We start from the raw sequence: 21,317 nt of genomic DNA, 5'->3' as shown, positions 1-21,317 counted from the left end.
AAAGGTAAAAGGCAGGGAAAAGGGGAAGAAGGGGGGGAAAAAGTGAAAAAGTGACCTTGAATTATCCAATGCCTAGTGCCCAAATACATACAGCTCATATTTATTGAGCACCTGCTATGTGCCACGCACTGTTGTAAGTGTGTGACTTTCCGGTGGGTACTATTATCCCTATTTTGTAGATCAGGGGAAACTGAGGCACAGAGCGGTTATAAAAGTTTCCCGAAGTCACACCTACAATAAATGGCAGTGCTGGGCTCTAAGGATTTTACAGCAATGCCCTGAACTCTGCATTGGTCAAGGGGGCTTGATGTCACCTGTCACAGTTCTGGGTCCTGACAGTCAGAGGGACTCTAAGAACCGTGAGCACTTGCATAGGTAGGTGGACTCCAGATAGTAATGATATGAATAACCAATATTTATGGAGCACGTACTCTGGCGAGGCACTGTTCCAAGTGAGTTACATAGAGTAACTCCTTTAATCTTCGCAGCGACTCAGGGAGATAGACACTGTTATTAGTCCCATTTTACAGATAATCTTGAGGCAAGCCATAGGAAGAAAAAAAGCCCAAAGAAAATCAGATGTTTGGCCTGCAGAAGGGCGGACTTGACGGGGAGCTCTCCCTCCCTTCTGCTCTGTCTGGGCTATCCTGGGCAAAGAGAGGGTGGTATGAGGCAGAAGTACCCACTGCTGGGCATTAGGATCCAGACGCCTGCCCCAAGGCGGGGTTAGACTCCGTGGCTGCTAAGGTCTTCCAGCTCTGAGACTCTGCCAGCCCCTGGGGGCAGACGAGGAGCTGGAGGGAGACTAGGGAGAAGCTGGGTTCCAACCTTTTCCTCGACTCTGGATATAAACCCCACCCCCAATAAAGGAAGGAACGGGCCAGTCACTCTCTTTCATTTGCCTGGAACCTAGGATCTTCATCCATGTGACAAAAGTCTGTGGTGGTGGTTGTTGGGGGCTTGACGTGGGGGTGGGGGGCGTTGGCCTCCCATCCAGCTCAAGGGACCCTTTGTTGCCATCTACTGTGTGCTGGGCAGACGCTTTGGCATCTCGTTTACTCGCGGGGAAACCATTTTCCAAACGCAGAAACTGAGACTCAGGTGCAGTCTTAGAAACTTGCCCAAGGGGAAAAGCCCTGAACGCCTGGGCCTGCTGCTTCCAAGGTCAGTGGTCATCGTCGGGACACAGTGTCCCCACTCCCCTCGCAGAGCTCAGAGTTGATGGGGAGCCCCCACTTCCCTCCTTTGGAGCTCCTGTGTATTCACAGCGGCCTCCCATTTCATTCTCAGGAGGGCCGCAGGGTCCTGGACACCGGGGTGCGTGGCTGGGGGGTCAGGCTGGGGTGGGACGAGGAGGAGCGGGGACAGGGGCCGGGACGTGGGGCACGGGGAGAGAGGTACGGAGTTAGTGGACATCGATGCCAGGGCTGCAGTGGGCAAGGGGGTGTGTCCCCTACTTCGGAGGGGCGCTCGGTCCCTGCGGAGAGAAGCGCATCAGGGAGGCGGGCCCGGGGCGCGGCGGGCAGGGGGCGCTGCGGCGGGCACAAGCGTGCCGGTTGCCGTGGCGACGGCGCCGCGCGAGCCCCCCCTCCCTCGCTCCGGCCGGGGGAGGCGCGGGGCAGCGGGCCGGCGGCCTCAGAGCCGGGCAGGCGGCCGCGCTGCGCGGGAGCCGGGCCGCCTCGGGACTGACTCTGGGCCCCGAGGAGGAGCGAGACCCCGCGAAGCGCTGGGCCCAGCGGGCGCACGCCCCCGCCCCCCCCCCCGCCCGCTTCCGCCCGGCCCCGGACTCCATCCCTGGAGCGCAGAGGTAGGGGCGCGGGCAGGCCACCCCAGCGCCCGGAGACCCCCGCCCCCTGCCAGGGCGGAGGGGCCCGCTGTGCCCTCCCCAGAGCCGGCGGGAGTGGGCAGCATGGAGGGTGAGTGAGCCCGGAGCTGGGGCTGAGGGTGGACTGAGAGTGGGAGTGGGTCGGGTACTGACTCAGGAGCCGTGAGCCAAGGGAGAGCAAAGGGGCTGGGGTACCTGATCACTGTCCAGAGCCAGACACTGTGACAATGTGTGTGTGTGTGTGCATGAGGGACAGAGAGACACTGAGAGAGGGAGAAAGACTTAGAGTGCTCTGTACTGTGTGTGGTGTATGTGTGTGTGCCAGAGACAGAGACGGAGAGACAGAGAGACGGAGAGACAGGTGCCCCTATGTCCCTGTGTGCATCGCAGGCTGCTCCTGCCTGGGCAGGGGATCATTTGAAACCAGGTGAGTTCGGCTATTGGCTTCAGTGGAATTGTCACTCACCGACTTTGCCTGCTGGGAGTGGGAGTACTGGGGGAGATGGAATTCTAGACAAGATTTCTTCGTGCAGAGAGAATTTCTTCTCCCTGGGGGAAAGGTGGATTTATGGACCTGACCTCCAGGACTCTAAGGTATAAGTCTCAGGCATAGGCTGCTTGCTCCAACCTTACCAAGTCGGGGTCCAGACCCCCATCTCAGCCAAGGTGGGCAAGGGAAACCATATTTAGGCTAAGAAACTGGAAGACTGAGGGCTGGTCCATTGGCTTGCTGGGTGTCTTTGGGGTGGTGTCAAGACCTCTCTGTGCCGCTGGTTACCCATCTGTTGAATGGAGAAATTTACATTTAGCTGGATTCACAGGGTGGCATGTGAGGGTAAAAGAACACAAGATGTGTAAGAGAGGGGCTTCAGGAGATAAAAAAAACCCTGAAATTCCAAGGGAGTACATGCAAATACTGCTGGCGAGAAAGAAAAGAGAGTTTCACAGATCCCCTTGCGTGGCCGCACTTGCCAGGTTTGAAAAGTGCACGCACACAAAGATGCAAACAAGAATGCATAACCCAAGAGGAATCTGGAAGACTGGCAGGATCTGTAAGAATAGTGTCAGCAAACCACCAAAGCCCGAGTGAACAGAAGCCAGGGGAAATTAAAAAAGAGCAAAGAGGTTCAAAGTCTAAGGAAGGATAACATGACGGAATCTGCTCAGGGCTTGGGATGTGTGGTATAATCTTAACACACAAGGGAGGGCAGGCAGAGCAGGGCACAGGCAATTTTACTCCAAACGATGGAATAAAGAGCATAAGGAGGAAATTGAAACCCAAGATAGGTGATGGGAAGAAGGTACCCAGACAAATGACATCCCAGGGATGGGGAGGCCTTGCCGATGTAATCACGGCCTTAAAGGAAATGACAAAGAATGAAGGGAAACCAGAAAATGAAAGATGGGCAAATGTCCTGATGTTCAAAAAGGAAGTAAAGATAGATTTAAAAAAGAAAAAAAATCACTAAGCTGCTAAGATTAGTACTGGCCTCTATTAAGATTCCAGAATAAATCATCAAACACGTAGTGAATACTTAGGAGATAATAAAGGCATTGAACATCTCGGAATTTTGTCAAAGGATGCCATCCTGTACACTTGCAAAGAGATGTGCCCGAGCATTTTCAGCTCAGTGCAAAACTGGAAACCATAGACATGTCCATAATTAAGTAAATTAAATGATGAAACACATCTGCAATGACATACTATGTAGACAGTAAGAACTGCATTTAGGATTTTATTTACGGGCATGGAAATATGTTCCCTGCCTACTGTGAGTGATTTTTTAAAAGCAGGTTTTAGAATACATGTGTAGTGTGATCCCCTTTATGCTAAATCACATAGGCTTATTATAGGATATATATGTAAAATATATGCAAAGAGACATCTTCGTGTGGATTCCCCTGCTTCCGAAAGCGTACCCTAAGACAAGGGCTCAGTCCAAGGAGTTTGATGCCTGAAAGCTAAGGTCAAGAGAGTGAGGTGAGAGAGGAAGAAAAATGGGTGCAGGAATGAACTGGGGCTCAGCCGTGGGCACCTGCGGGCTCTATCCCTCTCGGGACCCTCTGGGGAGCATGCAAAAAGCACCCAAGTTTTGCCCCACAGCAGAAGGGGAGTGCCGGCTGTTTGCTACTCTCCACTGGTTGAGGGTTGCCCCTCCTGCACTCCTAGAAGGTTCCTGTTCTTGGCTTCAAAGAAAGCAGAGCAGAGAGGCACCGGAGTGCAGGCTTGGCAGGGCACAGGAAGTGCAAGGAACAGTCCACCACGGCTGGGATCTTCAGGCCGAGGGGATGTGGCAAGAGGCATCACAAACACTGGCCACGGGAGCTACCCTGCGTGTGAGATTTCAGTGATGTTCATTCTCTTCTTTCATGGTGCTCAGAACTGTTTTATAAGGAGCACATCGTTTTTTATAAAAACAATTTTTTTTCAAAAAGAAAGAAAATAACAGCACATGTGAGGACCCAGTAGCAGTGTTCGCTAAAAGCAGATTGGACCAAACTCAACAAGTTTCCTCTTTCAGACGGGGTTTCTGAGAGGAACGGAGACGAATTGCAGGATTTCAGCAGGACACAGCAAAGATCTTTTGTGAGAGCCCTGGAAAGTGATGGAAAGATGTGGAAAGGTGCTGGAAGACTGACAACAGGGCTTTCATTAAAGGCTTCAGTGCAACCTAGAGGTCCCTCGGGCTCCAGCCTTGATCTGACATTAAGTAGCGTAGAGGGAAAATAAAAGGCATGCTTATCAAATCTCTGGATAAGAGCCCCAACACCCACATGGCAACAGATTCAAGATTCGAGGCTATCTCAACATTCAGATCGAAACCAAGAAAATGAAATGTAAATGTAAGTGAATACAGAGTCCTTAATGTCAGTCCCAACAGTCAATCGCCTACATTTATAATGAGGGAGCTCTGGCTTGTATTTCTGAGGTAAATTCCTGGGCAGATGAAAGCAGACTGACGGCGAGGTGAGCCTAGAACCTCTTTTGCTGAAGAGCCCCTGTTTGTTCTGGTGGGACAAAGGTGGGGAGAAGGGGACGATCCTGGGGCCAGGGGCTCACTCTTGTTCTATGTGGCTCCAGGGAGCAGAACTAGGACAGGTGGGGGCAAGTTACACTAAGACGATGGAACTCAACTGTCAGGAAGAACTTTCCAGTACTCAGAGCTGGCCAAAAGCTATCTCCTCACCAGATCTCATTATCCAGCTTGGACAAGGGGGGCTGGCAGGGGCCTGAAGGGGGAATTCTTGGGTGACTGGGCCAAAAATATGGCCTGGAGGGATCTCTGGGGGCCAAAAGCCTTCTCCCAGTACCTGCAGGTGGACGCTGTAGTCTGCTGAGCTTCCGGCAGAGTTGGTAGGGCCAGCCAGGCAGCAACCCCCATCGGACTCCCCACTGGCCTTGGCGGTGGTTCGCCAGGCTCTAAGTCAGCAGAGCGCAGCACATCAGATCTACTCCCCGCCCCCACTTCCAGCCCCACCCCAGTCTAGTGGCCCCCAAGGAGCCCCTGGCAGCCTCCCTAGCTGCTGCTGCCTGGCCCGGGAGCTCTGTGGCTGAGGGAGGCCCAGAGGCTGGAAGGACGTGGGCTCGCACCGGCTGGAGGTGGGTATGCTGTGGGGCAGTGGCCCAGGCAGGGGAAGAAGGTCGCCAGAGAGAGGAGAAGGAGAGGAGCGAGCCAGCTGGTCTCCCTCCAGTGCAGGACACAGAAGCATCTTGGAGGTCCAGGTGGGTCCTGCTTTTCCATGCCCCAGGAGACGCTGCCCGAGGCATTGTGCCCCTGTTATTTTGGGCAAAGCACTTCACCGCCTTGGAGCTGCTCATCCAGACTGGGAAGTGGGCAGGGAGACAGCATCACCTCCATTTAACAGACGTTAAAATGGGGCTTAGGAGGTGCAGCTCGCCCTGGCTTGAACTAGAGCAGGTCTGCTGGCTTCTGTACGAACGACCCAGATTCTGGGGACACTTAGGGCTGCAACCAACATGGAGTCCAGCTACCCAGCTTATGTCCTGAGGACCGTCTGCACCTTCCTGTCTCACGAGGAGTGGGGAGTGGGAGGGGTCTCAGCTGCTGCTGGGGAAGCAGAGACCAGGTAGATGCATGTCTGGTTCTCACTGGAGCCACGATCTGTCTGTCTGATGGCAGTCTGTCCTGCTTCTGGCAGTGAGTTGAGGCAATAATTACAGTAAGTATTTCTGCTCCCATCATTGGGTGGCCATTCCATTGCAAAGACCCCACGTTATTAGAGGCAGGAGAGGCCTGGGTAAGCAGGTGCTGAACCCTGGTTTTAGAAATGAGGAAACTGGGGCGCCTGGGTGGCTCAGATGGTTAAGCGTCTGCCTTCGGCTCAGGTCATGATCCCAGGGTCCTGGGATCGAGCCCCGCATCGGGCTCCCTGCTTCTCCCTCTCCCTCTGCTGCTCTCCCTGCTTGTGCTCTCTCGCTCTCTCTATCAAATAAATAAATAAAATCTAAAAAAGAAGAAAAGAAATGAGGAAACTGAGGCACAGAGAGTGGAACTGACAACACTGCTAATTTCTACCAGATCAACTGAGGATACAAACAGGAAAGAATTCAATTCAGTCTCTCCTTCTCAAAAACCTTTTGCTACTCTCTCTTTAATAACTGAAATTACACCACTGGAGCTTTGTTTTTCTTTCTGATTTAAGGTTTGACTCCCTTTGAAATGCAAACACCAGAAAGAGACACTGCACTTTAAGCTGTTATGAGTCATTTCCTCATCTGTGTGAACAAATTCATCAGAATCTTTCCTGAAAGAAGATCATGCTAGGAATGGGGAGAGAGTGCATGAGTAGCTTGGGACAGGGATGCTGAGTCTCCAGGCGGTGATGCCTGGTTGGGAAGTACTGAGTGGGGGAAGAATGGACCGATCCCAAAGGAGTTAGGCATGCACTTCCATTACTTCTTGGCAGAGCCCAAGGTAGCCTGGCTCCGCCTCTGGCCGCTGTGCCTGCTTCTCCAGGAAAGGTTTCAGATGACCCATGCAGTGTTCATGGCATCAGCTTTGCAGCTGAAGCCTCGGGAAGGCAGGGACCCCTCAAATCAAGGATCCCCAGTTGCTGCACAGGGACACTGGAGATCTTATCAGATGGTCTGATGATACCAAGAGAGGATGAGAAAATGATTGGAGGTGGTAGAACCAGAGCGGGGGCTCAAACTCAGATTAGGTCGTCCGGCTTACTTGATGGACTCTAAATCCTGGAGCCAAGGGTCTCCTGTGTTCTAAGAGCATATCTCTGCTCTTGAGCTTTGATTTCCTATTTGTGAAATGAATAATTCTTTCCTTGTCAGAGATAGCTTGATGCTGTATGAAAAGTATTTCTTTTTATTTTTTTAAGATTTTATTTATTTACTTGAGAGAGAGAGAGAGAGAGCATGAGCAGGGGGAGAGGGACAAACAGACTCTCCACTGAGCAGGGAGCCTTGACATGGGGGCTCGATTCCAGGACTCTGAGCTTATGACCTGAGCCAAAGTCAGATGCTCAACCGACTGAGCCACCCAGACACCCCAATAATGAAAACAGTGTATATCAGAGCTTTTGGAATACAGCTGAAGCAGTGCTTAGAATAAAATTCATAGCCTTAGGACCTATATTAATTGCCACCACTTATTAATTGTCTACATGTTCTATGCCCTGTGCCAGATAGTGGGGATTATTCTGAGATGAAAGAGTCATAGTTTCTGCCCCTAAGGCATTTCCAGCTTAGTGGAAGATAAAACATTTCTATACATAGCTGAAGTACGAAACTGAGCGTGACCAGTTCTGCAGGCAGACACTGAGGAAGCAATCATAGAACCCAGAAAGGATGCTCCTGGGCATATGTCTGGCCTTGCCTAGAGCAGGAGTGAAGAAAGTCCTTCCCTTTCTGCTCTCCCCTTAAATCTCTTCTACCCTTCTTTTTCTTTTCGTTTCTTTTTTAAAATTTTTTAAAGATTTCATTTATTTATTTATTTGACAGAGAGAGAGAGAGAATACAAGCGAGCACAAGCAGGGAGAGAGGCAGAGGGAGGGGGGAAGCAGACTCCTGCTGAGCAGGGAGCCCAACATGGCGCTCGATCCCAGGACCCTGGGACCAGGACCTGAGCTGAAGGCAGACGCTTAACCGACTGAACCACCCAAGCACCCTCCTCTACCCTTACTTTTCTAAGATCTGGAATTCCTCTAAATGTGCTGAGAGTATAAGCTTAAGATGTAAGTAAAGAGCAGTTCAGTAACTTCAATTTTTACTGAGACGTAAACAATTTGCATCAGAACCTCAGAACCTTCTTTCCTGAATCCAGGTTTTGGTGAGTAAAACAGAGAAAACCAGAGAGCTCCAGGAGGAAGTGAGGAAAAACGAAAGGGGTTCAGAGTAAAAGGGAAAGTGCAGAAAAGAGGCTAGTTTGGCTCCCACTGGCTGCTGCAGGAGCTCTTCAGCCGTTGGCCTTGACCTTTGTCAACTTGAAGGATTCTTGGGAGGCCCACCTACTCCTACTCACCAACAAGGGGCCGGCTTGCAAGATCTGTGTTGCTGTGGTGGGTGCTGGGGACGTGGTGGGTTTTAGCTCAGCTGCCAGGCGGGAAAGAAGTGAGGTTGCAGGTCTCAGGATGCCTCCCTCCTCAGCAGTGGTCTCTCTACACACCCACTTTTCACTCACCTGTGTGGCTCCAACACAGGGCTTGCCCAGGCTGGTTTCCTTGGGGACAGACCCAAATGAACTGGAACCTCACTGTCACCCCTTGGTCCCCTGCAGCTGCCTGGCAGATAGCTAATACAGTCAAGATACAGCCTTTAGGTCTATGAGGCCTTTTATAATTTACTCTGATATCTTATTGAGCCTGGTAACAACCCCATGAGGTGGGGAGATGCAAGAAGCGCAGGCCACCTACCTTTGAAAGCCAAGGAGAACACAGGGAGGTGAAGGGGATCTCCCCAGTTTGCAGAGGAATACCAAGGGGTGGCATGCAGGATCAAGCTCCCCCAACAGCAGTCCCCAAACAACCCCAAACTAAATATACCTCCCTGTAAAACTGTGCAAAAGCAACTTTAAGACAAGTTCCTAAGCTAAGCTTTTCCTTCAAACCAAGTTACCCCCCACCAGCCCTTCTTATATGCAAGTTTTGGAGTGACCACCACTGGGCCAACTCTCAAGGCCATGTTTTCTGACTCCTAGGTCAGTGTCCTTTCCTGCCTGCCCCAGCAAAAGCTCCATGGAAGATCACCTGGCCTGTTAGAGGAAGCATAGGGAGGGCTGATATCTAATCCGGGGAGCAGGAATCTTGGGGTTCTATCCCTACCCATCTGTACCCCTTCCAACTGTCCCTAGGGTTTTGAACCTGGACTCCACAGATTCCGAGGAGGCCCAAGAATGACCAGCTTTGATCTCTTGTATTAGTCAAGACTATAGGCTATAAGCAACAGAAACTGTTTCTGGCTGACTTAACCAACAATGGGAATTTATTGGAAGAGTATGGGCAGGTCATCCAACTGAAGGAAAAGCTGTGTTATCGAGACCCAGAATCAAATCCAAAGCAAAGAGGTCTGATTGGCTATCCTTTGGCCAGGGGCCAGTGCAGAGTCCTGACTGATAGTCTCTCTAAAGGGCCCACAGAGAGGGCTTACTCCCCAAGGCCAGAGGGGTAATGGGTGCAAGGTTAGTTCCAACCCCAAATGCCCGCCATTCCCTTAGAAGTGTGTGAATAACCAAGTGCACTTTTTGGGAGAGGATCCAAAGCTTTCAAAGACTGTGAATTCTATCTGGACAGGGATCATTTCTTGGTATATCGGAACAAAGCTCTAGGAAAGCATCTGTGAAATGAATTCAAATGCATCAGAGTCTCAAAGAGTTTGGTGATTCCCACAATGTGAGGTACTGACTGTAAGCGCCTTGGAGACAGGGAATGGGAAATTCAGTGGTTCACAAATCTGCCACACTTGGAAATCATCAGGGAGCTTTTAAGAAAAATCCCAGTGCCTGGGCCCCCAGGGACTCTGACTCATTTGGAGGGAGTGCTGTATTGTTAAAAGCCAGGTGATTTTGATTTGAGTCAGAGTTCAGAACCACTGATGCAGTCAGTTTAAAAATCACATTTATTGGAGCTTCCTTCTGATTAGAAAGGTCAAAATGCAAGTTAGTGAACAGGAAAATAAAAATCACTTGAAACATCCCTGTGGATAAATACTATTTTTGGGGTCATTTGTTCACACACACACACATACACACCCTTTTATATAGAATGCAGATTTATAATATATACTATTTTGTAACTATTACAACCCATGGTCAGTATTTCCTCCCACACCGTTAGCTCTTTTGTCCCCTAGGATAAGTCCCTAGAAGTGGAATGGGTGCATCCTGGGGCAGGTCCCTTGTCAGGGTGCTGGATGGATGTGCCCCAGTTGCGAGGGTTGAGCTGCTTTGTGCCCCCCCCCCCCATCCTTCCCCAGGGCACAGCCACACCCTGGCCATCGCTGAGCACTTTTCTTATCTGCCAATCTAATTGATGAAAAGGTTGTTGTTTAAAATTGCATTTCTTTGATCACAAACGAATTTAAACTTTCTGTCTTGTGTGTTTATCAGCCATTTGTGCTGTTTTGTGTTGTATTCTTCAGCAGGTCCCTAGCGCCTCTCCGCCCAGGTCGAGTTCCCCCAGGAGGCTCTCAGGAAGTGGCTGTGGAAAGGTGACCCCGGGTCTCTAGTCGGGGTCGAAGCTCCCTGTGGTACCAGGACGGACCGGCAGGTGGCGACAACGATGACTTTATTAGTGGGAATTACTGTGAACTCAGGGAAACAAATACCTAGCCTGGTTCTGTGCTCAAGCGTTCATTTTGGTGTTGTTTTCTCTCTCACACGTCTTTCAGCCTTGGCGGGGAGGCCCAGGCCAAGAACATCATAAAGATGTCATCCTCACATCCTCTGTGTAGTTAACACTGTCAGTACCGTTGGTTAGGAGCTGACGCGCATGGTGCACCAAGGTCCTCTCCCCCATTATCTCCTTGGCTCTCACCGCACCTCCTTTCAGTCCGTGTGAGCTTATCCCCATCTTACCAGTGAAAACTCTGGTTTCCAGAGCGGGGACGTGCCTTATGCTAGGTCCTGGCCAGGAATTGCGTGTTTCCACTCTCAAGATGAGGCGGCGTTTCAGTCCACTGCGGCTGCTGTAACAAAACACCACGGTGGTGGGTAGGGGGGCTTAGAAACAACAGAAACCTATTTCTCACAGTTCTGGAGGCTGGGCGGTCTACGGTCAAGGCGCAGATTTGACGTCTGGTGAGGCCCCACTTCCTGGTTCACACAAAAGCCCTCCTTCGGCTGTGTCCCCGCACGCGGAAGGGGACGAGGGAGCTCACTGGGGTCTCTTCCATAAAGACACTAATTCCATTCATGAGAGCTCGCCAGTGGAATCCAATCTCGCCCGAAAGGTTCCATCTCCAAATACCACCCCCTGGGGATTAGATTTCCATTTGTGAATCTTGAGGGGACACAGATATTCAGTCTGTCGCCTGAAGTCACCAGGAAGGAGGCAGGAAGGAGGGCTGGGACTTCCCAGTCTGTGTGTGTCCAGTATTTCCAGAGCCTTTGGTCCAAGCCCTTTAAATCTGAGGTTCTCAAACTGGAGTGCGCCATCAGAATCACCGGGAGGATGTGTTAAAATAACTGGGGTTCCGGTTCCCTAGATCAGAGATGAGTCCTGAGAATGTGCATTTTTAACAAGTTCGTAATGCTGATGCTGCTGGGCAGGACCTCACACTGAGAACCAGTGTACCCCCATCTTCTCTCTGGCCCTGGGCTTTCCGTGGCCCAGGGCTTGCTTGCTCTCTCAGATCATCAGAAGGCCTTGGAGGCAACCATGATTATATCCTGAGACCTCCAGGAAGCTCCCAGAGTAGGGGAATGACTTCATTAGGTTCAGTGGATAAGATTTTCACAGGCTTTAATGTATGCACAAGGGCACTTGTCCAGAAAGAACAGGTCCAGGGTGTTAATGAGGTCTCTGGCAGCTGGTATGGCTCAGCTAGGGCGGGGAGGCCTGCCTGCTCCCAACTCAATTCACCCCAACCCAGGGGAGTTGCCAAGAATCCTCCCTGAGAAGGGAATATTCTGCAGTGTTAGAATCGGCACTGAGGGTGGGGACAGGCACCCAGCCCAGCGGAGGGTCTAGAGATGGGCAGTGTCATACCTAGGCACTTCTCAGGACAGACTGCTGAATGTGAGCTCACTAAGCAGTTCTCTGAGGCCAAGTGAAGGGCAAGGACAGACCGCCTGGAGTCTGGCTGGACAGGTTGTGGCAATTTCCTCTACCCATGCACACCCACAGATTTCTTTGAGTCATGGGGACTGATTCAGAGCTTATCTGGGGCTCAGGAGGGGTGAGCTGCCGGGGGAGGCTCCCAACAGAACCCGGGGTGGGGTTCCTTCCAGAGGAGCTTGTGAAGGCCTTCCAACACCAGCAATGTCACCCTGTCCCCTGGTGTCACAGTCCGCCTTTCCTTCCTTTTTCCCTTCACACAAATACTTATCCATCCACCAACCATTTATTGAACCATTGACTATGGGCAGGCACTGATGAGACGCTGGGGATTCGGCTGCCAACTGCTCTTCAGGACCTGCCTTTCAAGCGTGGGCAAGAAAACCCAACCAACCTGAAAACAAAATATTGACAGATGGAGGAAAAGAAAGAAGATGCTGTGAGAGATAATAAATAGGAGGGCACCTACTTGAAATAGAGCGACTGGGTCAGGCTTCTCTCTGAGAAGACAGCCTAGTCTAAGCTGAGGGCTAAAGGGGAGGAGGAGACAGGAGCCATAGAAAGGGGGAAAATCCTTGGGGTTGGAGAAAGCAGGAGCTAGCGCAAGGTGTCCAGAGCGGAACGGGCAAACGGGCATGTGGCAGGGGGTGAGGTCAGAGATGGTAGCAGGAATCAGAGCACAGGGCGTTTGGGAGGCCGAGGATAGAGTTTGGATTGTATTTGGAAGACAATGAGGGGTCTAGGCAGTAATCCTTAGGGGCTGCTGCCCAAAGCTTTGGTGAATGCTAATGGGATCGGCTCCATCGGAAGAGCACGGGACTCTTGATCTCAGGGTCATGAGTTCGAGCCCCACGCTGGGTATGGAGATTACTATAAATAAATAAACAAACAACCTTTTAAAAAATTATCTAATCATCAGGGAATTTGAATGCAGATGCTGGGTAATTGGTAATATTACACATAATTGTCAATTTTGTTATGTGTAATACTGATACTGTGGTTACGTGAGGGGTTTTTTAGTCCTATCTTTTAGCGATCCGAACTGAAATGTTTATGAATGAAAGGAAGTGATGTGCTATTCCAAAGAGAGGTGGGGGTGTGGGTAAAACCAGGTTAGCCTTAGGTTGATCATTGCTGAAGGTGGAGGATGTATGCACGGGAGGTCTTTGTACTCTTCTCTCTTGTAATAGTTCATTAAGCTGTATACTCTTGTATATGTCCACGATACCGTTCTGTCTAGTGCATGTTTGACATCTTCCATAGTACAGATGTTTGGGGGCAACTGGACGCCTGGGAGCGCCTAAGCAGGGGGCTGTCACCTCCTCCTCTCACCCAGAACACCCAGCATCTCCACCTCTACCAGCAGGCCCTCCGCCTGCCCCCAGTGCCCCTGCTGCTCCTGATGGGCCCTCCAGCCCTGGTCATGCCAGCTCCTTGGTCCCAGAGCGTCTCTAGCCTCCAGATCCCAAACCTCTGGTGGGTCTCCAGGCTAGTGGCTGAGCTCTGGATGCAACACAAGACTCCCCAAAGACTCTTCATCGCCTGGAACAGGCCACATCCAGTCCCAGAGGAAGGCAGGAGGAGAGTTCATGAGACAACATCATGAGTCACCACATCTAATGGCTTCCCAGAGGAGCTGTGGTTGGACACGGAACTGCTCCTTCCCACAGGTGGCTGGGAAAGCACACGCTAAAGCTGGGCTCTGATTCAGAGACACGCAGAGCAGGACCACCTCTGTGGCATACCCCCGAGCCACCTGGAGAATGTCACAAAGCCCTCTGCTCTCAGTTCTCCCATTTCAAACGGGGCTCATACCTAGCATGTTTGCCTCAGGGGGTAATTGGGAGGGTTAGATAAACTAATGCATGTGCAAGTGCTTTGTTAAATGCTGGGCAAATGAAGCAGCTGATACCATGATGGGAGAGAGTGATGGATGCATGGTAGCCTTGGCTTTGGATGGTCTTCTGGTAAATTTAATGTATGCCTTTACTCCTTACCCTGGTTCAGAGTCCTCTTCCATTGTCCCTATCTATTGCCTTCTTGCCTTTTCCAGCTAAAGTTCTGTGGAGGAGATGAGGAGGGAAAACAAGCATCTTGAGGGTATAATGGTCAGGAGACTATTTCAGGAGAAAACAGATGGTGCACTCAGAAAGCATTTATCTGAAGAGTTTAATAGAGGGACTTTACAGGGGAGAGGGGAGGGTGAGAACCAGCAAGGGATGGATAAGCCATGGGACTGGCAATCACAGGAAGCTGTTGGGGCAAGGAGAGAACACAGTGTCACTCTGGCCCCCAAAGAGCTAGAGTCGTGGAATAGGGTCACCTAACAGGAGCTGTATCCGTAAAGACAGCCCCACAGGCAGAACTGGGCCAGGCAGGGAGGGAGTCAGGAGATGAATACCCTGACATCTGTCTTCTCCAGTCCTTCAATCTCCTTCAGTGCTTTCCATTGGCTGAACCTGGTCAGAAAACAGAGGGCAAGGGAACCTGGCCGACGGAGTCCTTAGGGGTCAGCCTCTGGGGCAGACAGCAGGGCTCAGACGGATGGAGCCCAGATGGGGCAGGGCGGTGGGCCATATGCGAATGGAGAAGAGCCAACATTGGGAAATGAGTTCTGGACGAGACGAGATGAAGGTATGAGATCAAGGTTTGCGTGCTGTGGGTTGAAAGTGCATCCAGTTGCCACTGGAGTTGAGCACCTGATCCGGGTGCTAGGACATGGCCAGGATTTGGAGCACAGAAGGGTCTCACCGGTGGCAAGAAGTCAGTCATCCCTTCTTTGCCTAGGATCCTGACCTGTATCCTCCTTTGCTTCTAGGGGAGCCCTCCCAGCCTCCTAACAGCAGCTGGCCCCCAAGCCTGAATGGGAGTCATGCCAAGGCCACCCCAGCTGTAAACCTCACCTTCTCCTCCTACTACCAGCACTCCTCCCCAGTGGCAGCCATGTTCATCGTGGCCTACGTGCTCATCTTCCTCCTCTGCATGGTGGGCAATGCCCTGGTCTGCTTCACTGTGCTCAAGAACCGTCACATGCGCACTGTCACCAACATGTTCATCCTCAACCTGGCCGTCAGCGACCTGCTGGTGGGCATCTTCTGCATGCCCACTACTCTCGTGGACAACCTCATCACTGGTGAGTGGAGGCAGTGGAGGCAGTGGGAGTCCCCTCCCCCACCTTCCCGAAATCATTGCTGGCCTGGTCTCTTGGCCAAGATGCCATTGTCTCAAACTCTCCAGACAGTCTTGTGGCTGAGGGATTAGGTTAGAAATAATAGAAACAATGAGTTAATTACTCTCTTCATCTAGGCATTGTATGACTTACTCTGCCTGCATTAACTTATCCAATCCTCACAACAATCCAATGAATTATGCGTTGTTATTATTATCCTGATTTGGGGGGTTGGGGAAACCGATGCTCAGAGTGATGAGGGACAGGTCTGTAGTTACACAGCTAAGTGTCAAGTCCCATGTCTTCACACCCAGATTTCTAACCACTACACCATTCAGTCTTACTTTCCTGGGTAGCTGCCCTGGGCAGAGCTAGAACCCACAGGTTTCCTCTGAACGTGGACCTAATAATCCACTTATTTGAGTTGTTCTCCAACCAAAGAGAGTTCTGCCCTACAGGTAGTGAGCTCCCTGTCACCGGGAGTGTCTACGTAGGGACTGCCTGGCCATTTAGCAGTGACGTGCTAGAAGGGATTCAAGCAGAACGAGACCACCTGACCTCCACATTCCTGCCTGTTCATCCCACAAATGGTGGAAGGGTGTTTCTATAAGTTTCAGGACCCAGGAAGTAGAGCCAGGACAGTCAGCTTTCCCTCGGCTGCCCTGGCTCTGTCTGGTGGGACCTTCGCTCACAGCTGGATCTCAGGTTCCGCCAGGGCTGCTGAACATAAACTGCTCATCCTTCTCCTTCCCAGCACACCTAGACCCACACATACGCGTGCACACACACACACACACGCAGAAGTGCACACACCTAGCCGCACGCTCATACACATTCACCGGTTAACGATGACATGGCGAAGTCACTAGTTGGTTAAGGTGGTGTCTGCCAGCCCTTTCCACGTGCCTAAATTAAAAAAGTGGTTGGAAGAACACATTCACATGGCAATCGTCAAAAACTACCAAAAGGTTTCCAGTGAAAAATGTCCCTTCCATCCCTGTCCTCTGGCCTCCCAGCTTCTCTCCTGGGAGGAAATCAATATTGCCAATTTCTTGTGTCTCTTTCCGAAAGTATTTTTATGCAAGAACAAGCGAATTAAGGACATGCTGACTTTCCAAGCAGTCGGTTCTGCATCTTTACTTTCTTTTTCGGCTTCAAAATATAGAGTGTATATCGTAAGTAGGATTCGTTAAAATTAACTTACATGCAGTTATTCCATATTAATAAATAGAAGCATTTTTCATTCTTTTTTGCAACTGCTTAGCATTCCATTATATGGATGTACTATAATTTAATTTGCCAGTCTCTTTCTGATGGGTATCTAGGTTGTTTTTAACAGAATCTTTTGCAATAGAATAAACCTTTTTTTATTTTTTTTTTCTTTTTTTTTTTTTTTTTTTTTTTTTTTTTGGAATGAAGATGCTGAGGGTTGAATTATTTACATCTGCCGCTCCTGGCGCTATGTGACTTCACTGTGTTACAAAGACCCCCGTTTATTTTTTATTCCTTCCCTTCTGTGGCCCTACCCCACTACCTAGTCCCTTCCCCGCCCGATAGGCGAACATTCTACTAAACATAGCCTATATCTTTTCACTTGTATGCCTTCTTACAAAAAGTGCATCGCAAATGTGTGCATGTTTTACATTGAAATATTTTTGTCCAGGTACAATTTAATATGCACAAAAATCCTCCCTTTTTTAGTGTACCCTTCCACAGGTGTTGAGGAACACACACAGTCATGGAGCTACCACCACAATCAAGATAAAGAACAATGTCATCCCCCCCAACCACTCCCTTGTTTTTCTGGGTTGGGGTTTTCCTGGCTATTCTTGTGGATCTGTTGGTTTTCCTGGCTATTTTTTTTTTTTTTTAAGATTTTACTTATTTATTTGACAGAGAGAGACACAGCGAGAGCAGGAACACAAGCAGGGGGAGTAGAAGAGGGAGAAGCAGGCTCCCTGCTAAGCAGGGAACCTGATGCGGGGCTCGATCCCAGGACCCTGGGACCCTGACCTTTGTCACTGGGCTTCTATTTACGTCGCCCTGCATACATCTCACCTGAGGCCGCTAAGGGCTGCCTCTCTGCTCCTCGGGGTGCATCCACCACATTTTACCCTCTGGTCCCCCAGGGATGGACACCCAGGTGGCCTCTGCACAGCGGTGTGCGCGAGCCAGCCTGCCTGTGTCAGTGATGTCATGGCGGGAGTAGAAACGTTGCCATGTGGGGAGATACTGGATTTGGCAAATGCTATAAATCAGAGGGTTTTTTTAATTTAATTTTTTTTTTTTTTTAAGAGCTGATTTACCAGCACACCACTGCCTCTCACTCTCCAGCACTACAAACAACTGGAGTATGGGGGAATGTCTCTGGGACATGAACTTGGGAGAGGACTTGCCGAATCAGGGAATTTGCACATACCCAGTTTTCCAAAACAGAATCAGGCTGGTTGCCATGGTGATGTTGGCTTTCCGTGATGTTTAAACTCCCCAGCACCCACACCAAACTCTCACACTCACCCATTGTGATTTAGGGGCACAGAGACTGGAAACCAACTCATCTCCCCTCAGCTTTCTCATCTGTGAACAGGAGATTACATTAGGGTTGTTGGGAGGATGGAACGAGACAATGCCTGGCACTCAGTAAGCGTGCAGGCAGAAAGGTCACTCGGGGTGGCTGCTGGGGAAGAGGGGGCCCAGCCCTGGGAGAGGGCTCCTGAGGCCAAGTACAACAGACGAGAACAGATGGGACCCTCAGACCTAGAGGAGCAGAGACACCAGGCAGTGACCAACGCATGGCCTCAATGAACCAAGATGTGGATCCAGCTACCAGTCCTGAGGCCAAGTGGGGCCCCGGCCTCTGGACAGAGCAGAAGCCTGGGAATCAGAGAGAGACACGGGAGGGGCTGGGGCTGCTTGTGTCTCCTCGACCTGGGAGTCAGGCTCGCTCTGTCCCAGTGGTTCTCAGCTCTGGCTGCCACTCAGATCCCCCAGGGTGGATCTGAAAAGTACTGATGTCTGGTCCCACCCCCAGAGATGCTGACCGTAATTGATCTGGCATGGCTCAGGGCACTGGCTCTTTTCAAAGCCCTCAGGTGATTCTAGTGAGTGGCCAGGGTTGAGAACTGTTGGCCTAGACCTTGAGGCAGGGCTATGGGAGCAGAAAGCCGGGCAGATCTGGCTGGATACAAAGGTCCTGGAGAGAAATCCTTGGTCAATATAAAGACTGTCTCTCTAACGGTGAGAACTGACCGCAGTGGTGCAGACTGGTCAGTTCGTCATTTCTGGAAGTGTGTAAGCAGAGGATGACCACCTAGCGGGACATGGAGGAAAGATCCGAGCCACAGAGGGGACTGGCCTAAATGACCCAAGGTCTCCGGCTCTTCGTGGACGAGGCACTCATTCTATGGTGGACTCTGTCATTGCAGGGTGGCCCTTTGACAATGCCACGTGCAAGATGAGTGGCTTGGTGCAGGGCATGTCCGTGTCGGCTTCCGTGTTCACACTGGTGGCCATTGCCGTGGAAAGGTGAGAGGGCTCCTGGCTGGGTTCTCCTTGGCCGACAGGGGCTCGGCACGAGGAAGAGCCACCGTCACCACTGTTGCACTGACCAGAAGGCTGAGGCTGAATCATGAGCCATAAAGGGAAGGGCTGTGGGGCTAGCTGCCCTCTACACTTGGGGCACCTGCAGAGAATACCACGACCTTCGTCTAGAAGGCCTGGAGGCAGCTCCTGTGAAGGTTTACTAGGGATTCCTGGGTCCTGTGGGAGCTTGAGGGCAGTCCTTGTTTCCTGAACAGTAGGAATCCTGCTACCCATGAGTCTGAGCAAGGAAAGCCAATTTGGGCGGGAGGGGGGGGATCAGAGTGTGACCCTGCTCCTTCACTACCCATCCCCCTCCCCACTCCTCCCAACCCCCACCTGCAGGCTCCTTGCTGTTCTCTGGCAGCCCAAGCCTTACTAGCCCTCCATCTCCACCCTACCTCAAGCTACTTCAGGTCTCTTTCCGCCTCAGATTCCATCAGATTCTCTGATAAGCATGAGTTGGCGAATGGAATGGAGCCAGGGGCCAAGGATGCTTTGCACACAGTAAAACTAACCCAAATGCATGCGATAGGTCCTCTTCCCCTCCTCCACCTCAGTAAGCTTTTGCACTAAGGGCTTATCTGGGCATTCTCCCCCAGAGCATGGGGGGCAGGCAAGGATGCTGGCCAAGACGACACAGGGACAGCCTATCACGTAGAGTCCGCCCCTGAACTCCCAGGGTTTTCCGGAGAATCCCTAAACAGCTAAAAATTTTCTTTGATACGCCTTCCTAATTAGCCTACTCCAGGACAGAATGTGCAGACTGATCCCTTTGCTAGCTGCCAGCTAATCAGTTTACGCCCCCCCGAAGTTCCCAGACACGAACGTTTCCCACGCTGCCCCAGTTCCTCCCCACGTCCCCCCTCCTGGTTTTGCCTTTGTTCCCCGGCTACTGACTCCCTCGCAGGTGAGAACCAATTTGCTTGCGGACGACCCTAAACTGCCTGCGCTGCTCTTGGAAGGTGCCCACGGTGCCCACACCCCGCCAGCCCCCACCAGGGGTAGCTCTCCTCCCCCGGGGACAGGGACCCCCCCGGGGCCGGTGCCCAGCCCGCTTCTCTCTCCTCCCCCGGCCGCAGGTTCCGCTGCATCGTGCACCCTTTCCGCGAGAAGCTGACCCTGCGCAAGGCGCTGGTCACCATCGCGGTCATCTGGGCCCTGGCCCTGCTCATCATGTGCCCCTCGGCCGTCACGCTGACCGTCACGCGCGAGGAGCACCACTTCATGGTGGACGCCCGCAACCGCTCCTACCCGCTCTACTCGTGCTGGGAGGCCTGGCCCGAGAAGGGCATGCGCAGGGTCTACACCGCCGTGCTCTTCTCGCACATCTACCTGGCGCCGCTGGCGCTCATCGTGCTCATGTACGCGCGCATCGCCCGCAAGCTCTGCAAGGCCTCGGGGCCCGCGCGGCCGGGTGGGGACGCGGCGCGGGAGGGCCGGCCGGGGGCCCGGCGGCGGGCCCGCGTGGTGCACATGCTGGTCATGGTGGCGCTGGTCTTCACGCTGTCCTGGCTGCCGCTCTGGGCGCTGCTGCTGCTCACCGACTACGGCCAGCTCAGCGAGCCGCAGCTGCAGCTGGTCACCGTCTACGCCTTCCCCCTCGCGCACTGGCTGGCCTTCTTCAACAGCAGCGCCAACCCCATCATCTACGGCTACTTCAACGAGAACTTCCGGCGCGGCTTCCAGGCCGCCTTCCGCGCGCCGCTCTGCCCGCCGCAGTGGGCCGGGCCCAGGGAGGCCTACTCCGAGCCGCCCGGCGGGCTCCTGCGCGCCCCGGTCTCCGTGGAGGGGCAGCCCAGCGACTCGGGCCTGCCCTCCGAGTCCGGCCAGGGCAGCGGGGCTCCCCGGCCCGGCCGCCTCCCGCTGCGCGGGGCCCGGGTGGCCCACCACGGCTTGGCCGGGGAGGGTCCTGGCTGCGGCCCCCTGCCCCTCACCATACCGGCGTGGGGTAGCTGAGTGGGACGGGGAGGGCGGGCCCTTGACCCCGGGGGGACCCTGGGGTGGGGGGGCCCGACGGGACGTGGGACACCGCGACAGGTTAGCAGCCAGATGTGGTGGGAGAAGGCGGTGCCACGTGCCTTCCCCCCCCCCCAACAGGGCGGTGGCCCCGCGGGAGGTCTCTACTCTACTGCCTTCCCCCTCGGAGGGGGGCCGACTTGCCACCAAACCCTTCCTCGTGTGGCCAACTCCGCACCCACCGTCTGGCTGAATCCTCACAACGCTTTGGGAGTAGGTCCTCTTTGTCCCCCTTCTACAGATGCGAAACTGAGGACCGAGAGGAGGTGTGGCTCGCCTGGTCTCTCAGCTGGACGTCGCCCAGGAGCCTGATGCCAGGGTTGTATGGACAGCTCCGGCTGTCTCCAGAAGGGCCCCGTAAGGTGGGGCACAGCGAAATGGGTAAATCCTAGTGACGCCGCTGGGAAGGAGCAACGAGCAAAGCTGTCCTGTCCATGTGATGCTTTGTGTCCGGTGTCCTGGAGTCCCTTCTGTATT

At 52.5% G+C, this 21,317-nt stretch overlaps 1 protein-coding gene across 1 annotated transcript; it reads left to right on the top strand.

The window, feature by feature from the left end:
- The first annotated feature begins 14,701 nt into the window (after nt 1-14,701).
- On the top strand, nt 14,702-20,780 carry NPFFR1 (neuropeptide FF receptor 1). Its single transcript, XM_021699933.1, has 4 exons — nt 14,702-14,707; nt 14,861-15,206; nt 18,668-18,767; nt 19,904-20,780. Exons 1-4 carry the CDS (start codon nt 14,702-14,704, stop codon nt 20,778-20,780), a joined length of 1,329 nt encoding a protein of 442 aa, XP_021555608.1.
- Nucleotides 20,781-21,317: the final 537 nt, after the last annotated feature.

The sequence above is a fragment of the Neomonachus schauinslandi genome, chromosome 6 (assembly GCF_002201575.2).
Source record: "Neomonachus schauinslandi chromosome 6, ASM220157v2, whole genome shotgun sequence".
In the NCBI taxonomy this organism is placed as follows: domain Eukaryota; kingdom Metazoa; phylum Chordata; class Mammalia; order Carnivora; family Phocidae; genus Neomonachus; species Neomonachus schauinslandi.
Note: the sequence above shows the minus strand (reverse complement) of the source record. Positions and strands in the feature narration are given on the sequence as shown.

Coding starts and splice junctions, on each gene's coding strand:
- NPFFR1 (XM_021699933.1), top strand. Junction 15,207..18,667: donor CGTGGACAACCTCATCACTG/GTGAGTGGAGGC, acceptor CTGTCATTGCAG/GGTGGCCCTTTGACAATGCC. Junction 18,768..19,903: donor GTGGCCATTGCCGTGGAAAG/GTGAGAGGGCTC, acceptor CCCCGGCCGCAG/GTTCCGCTGCATCGTGCACC.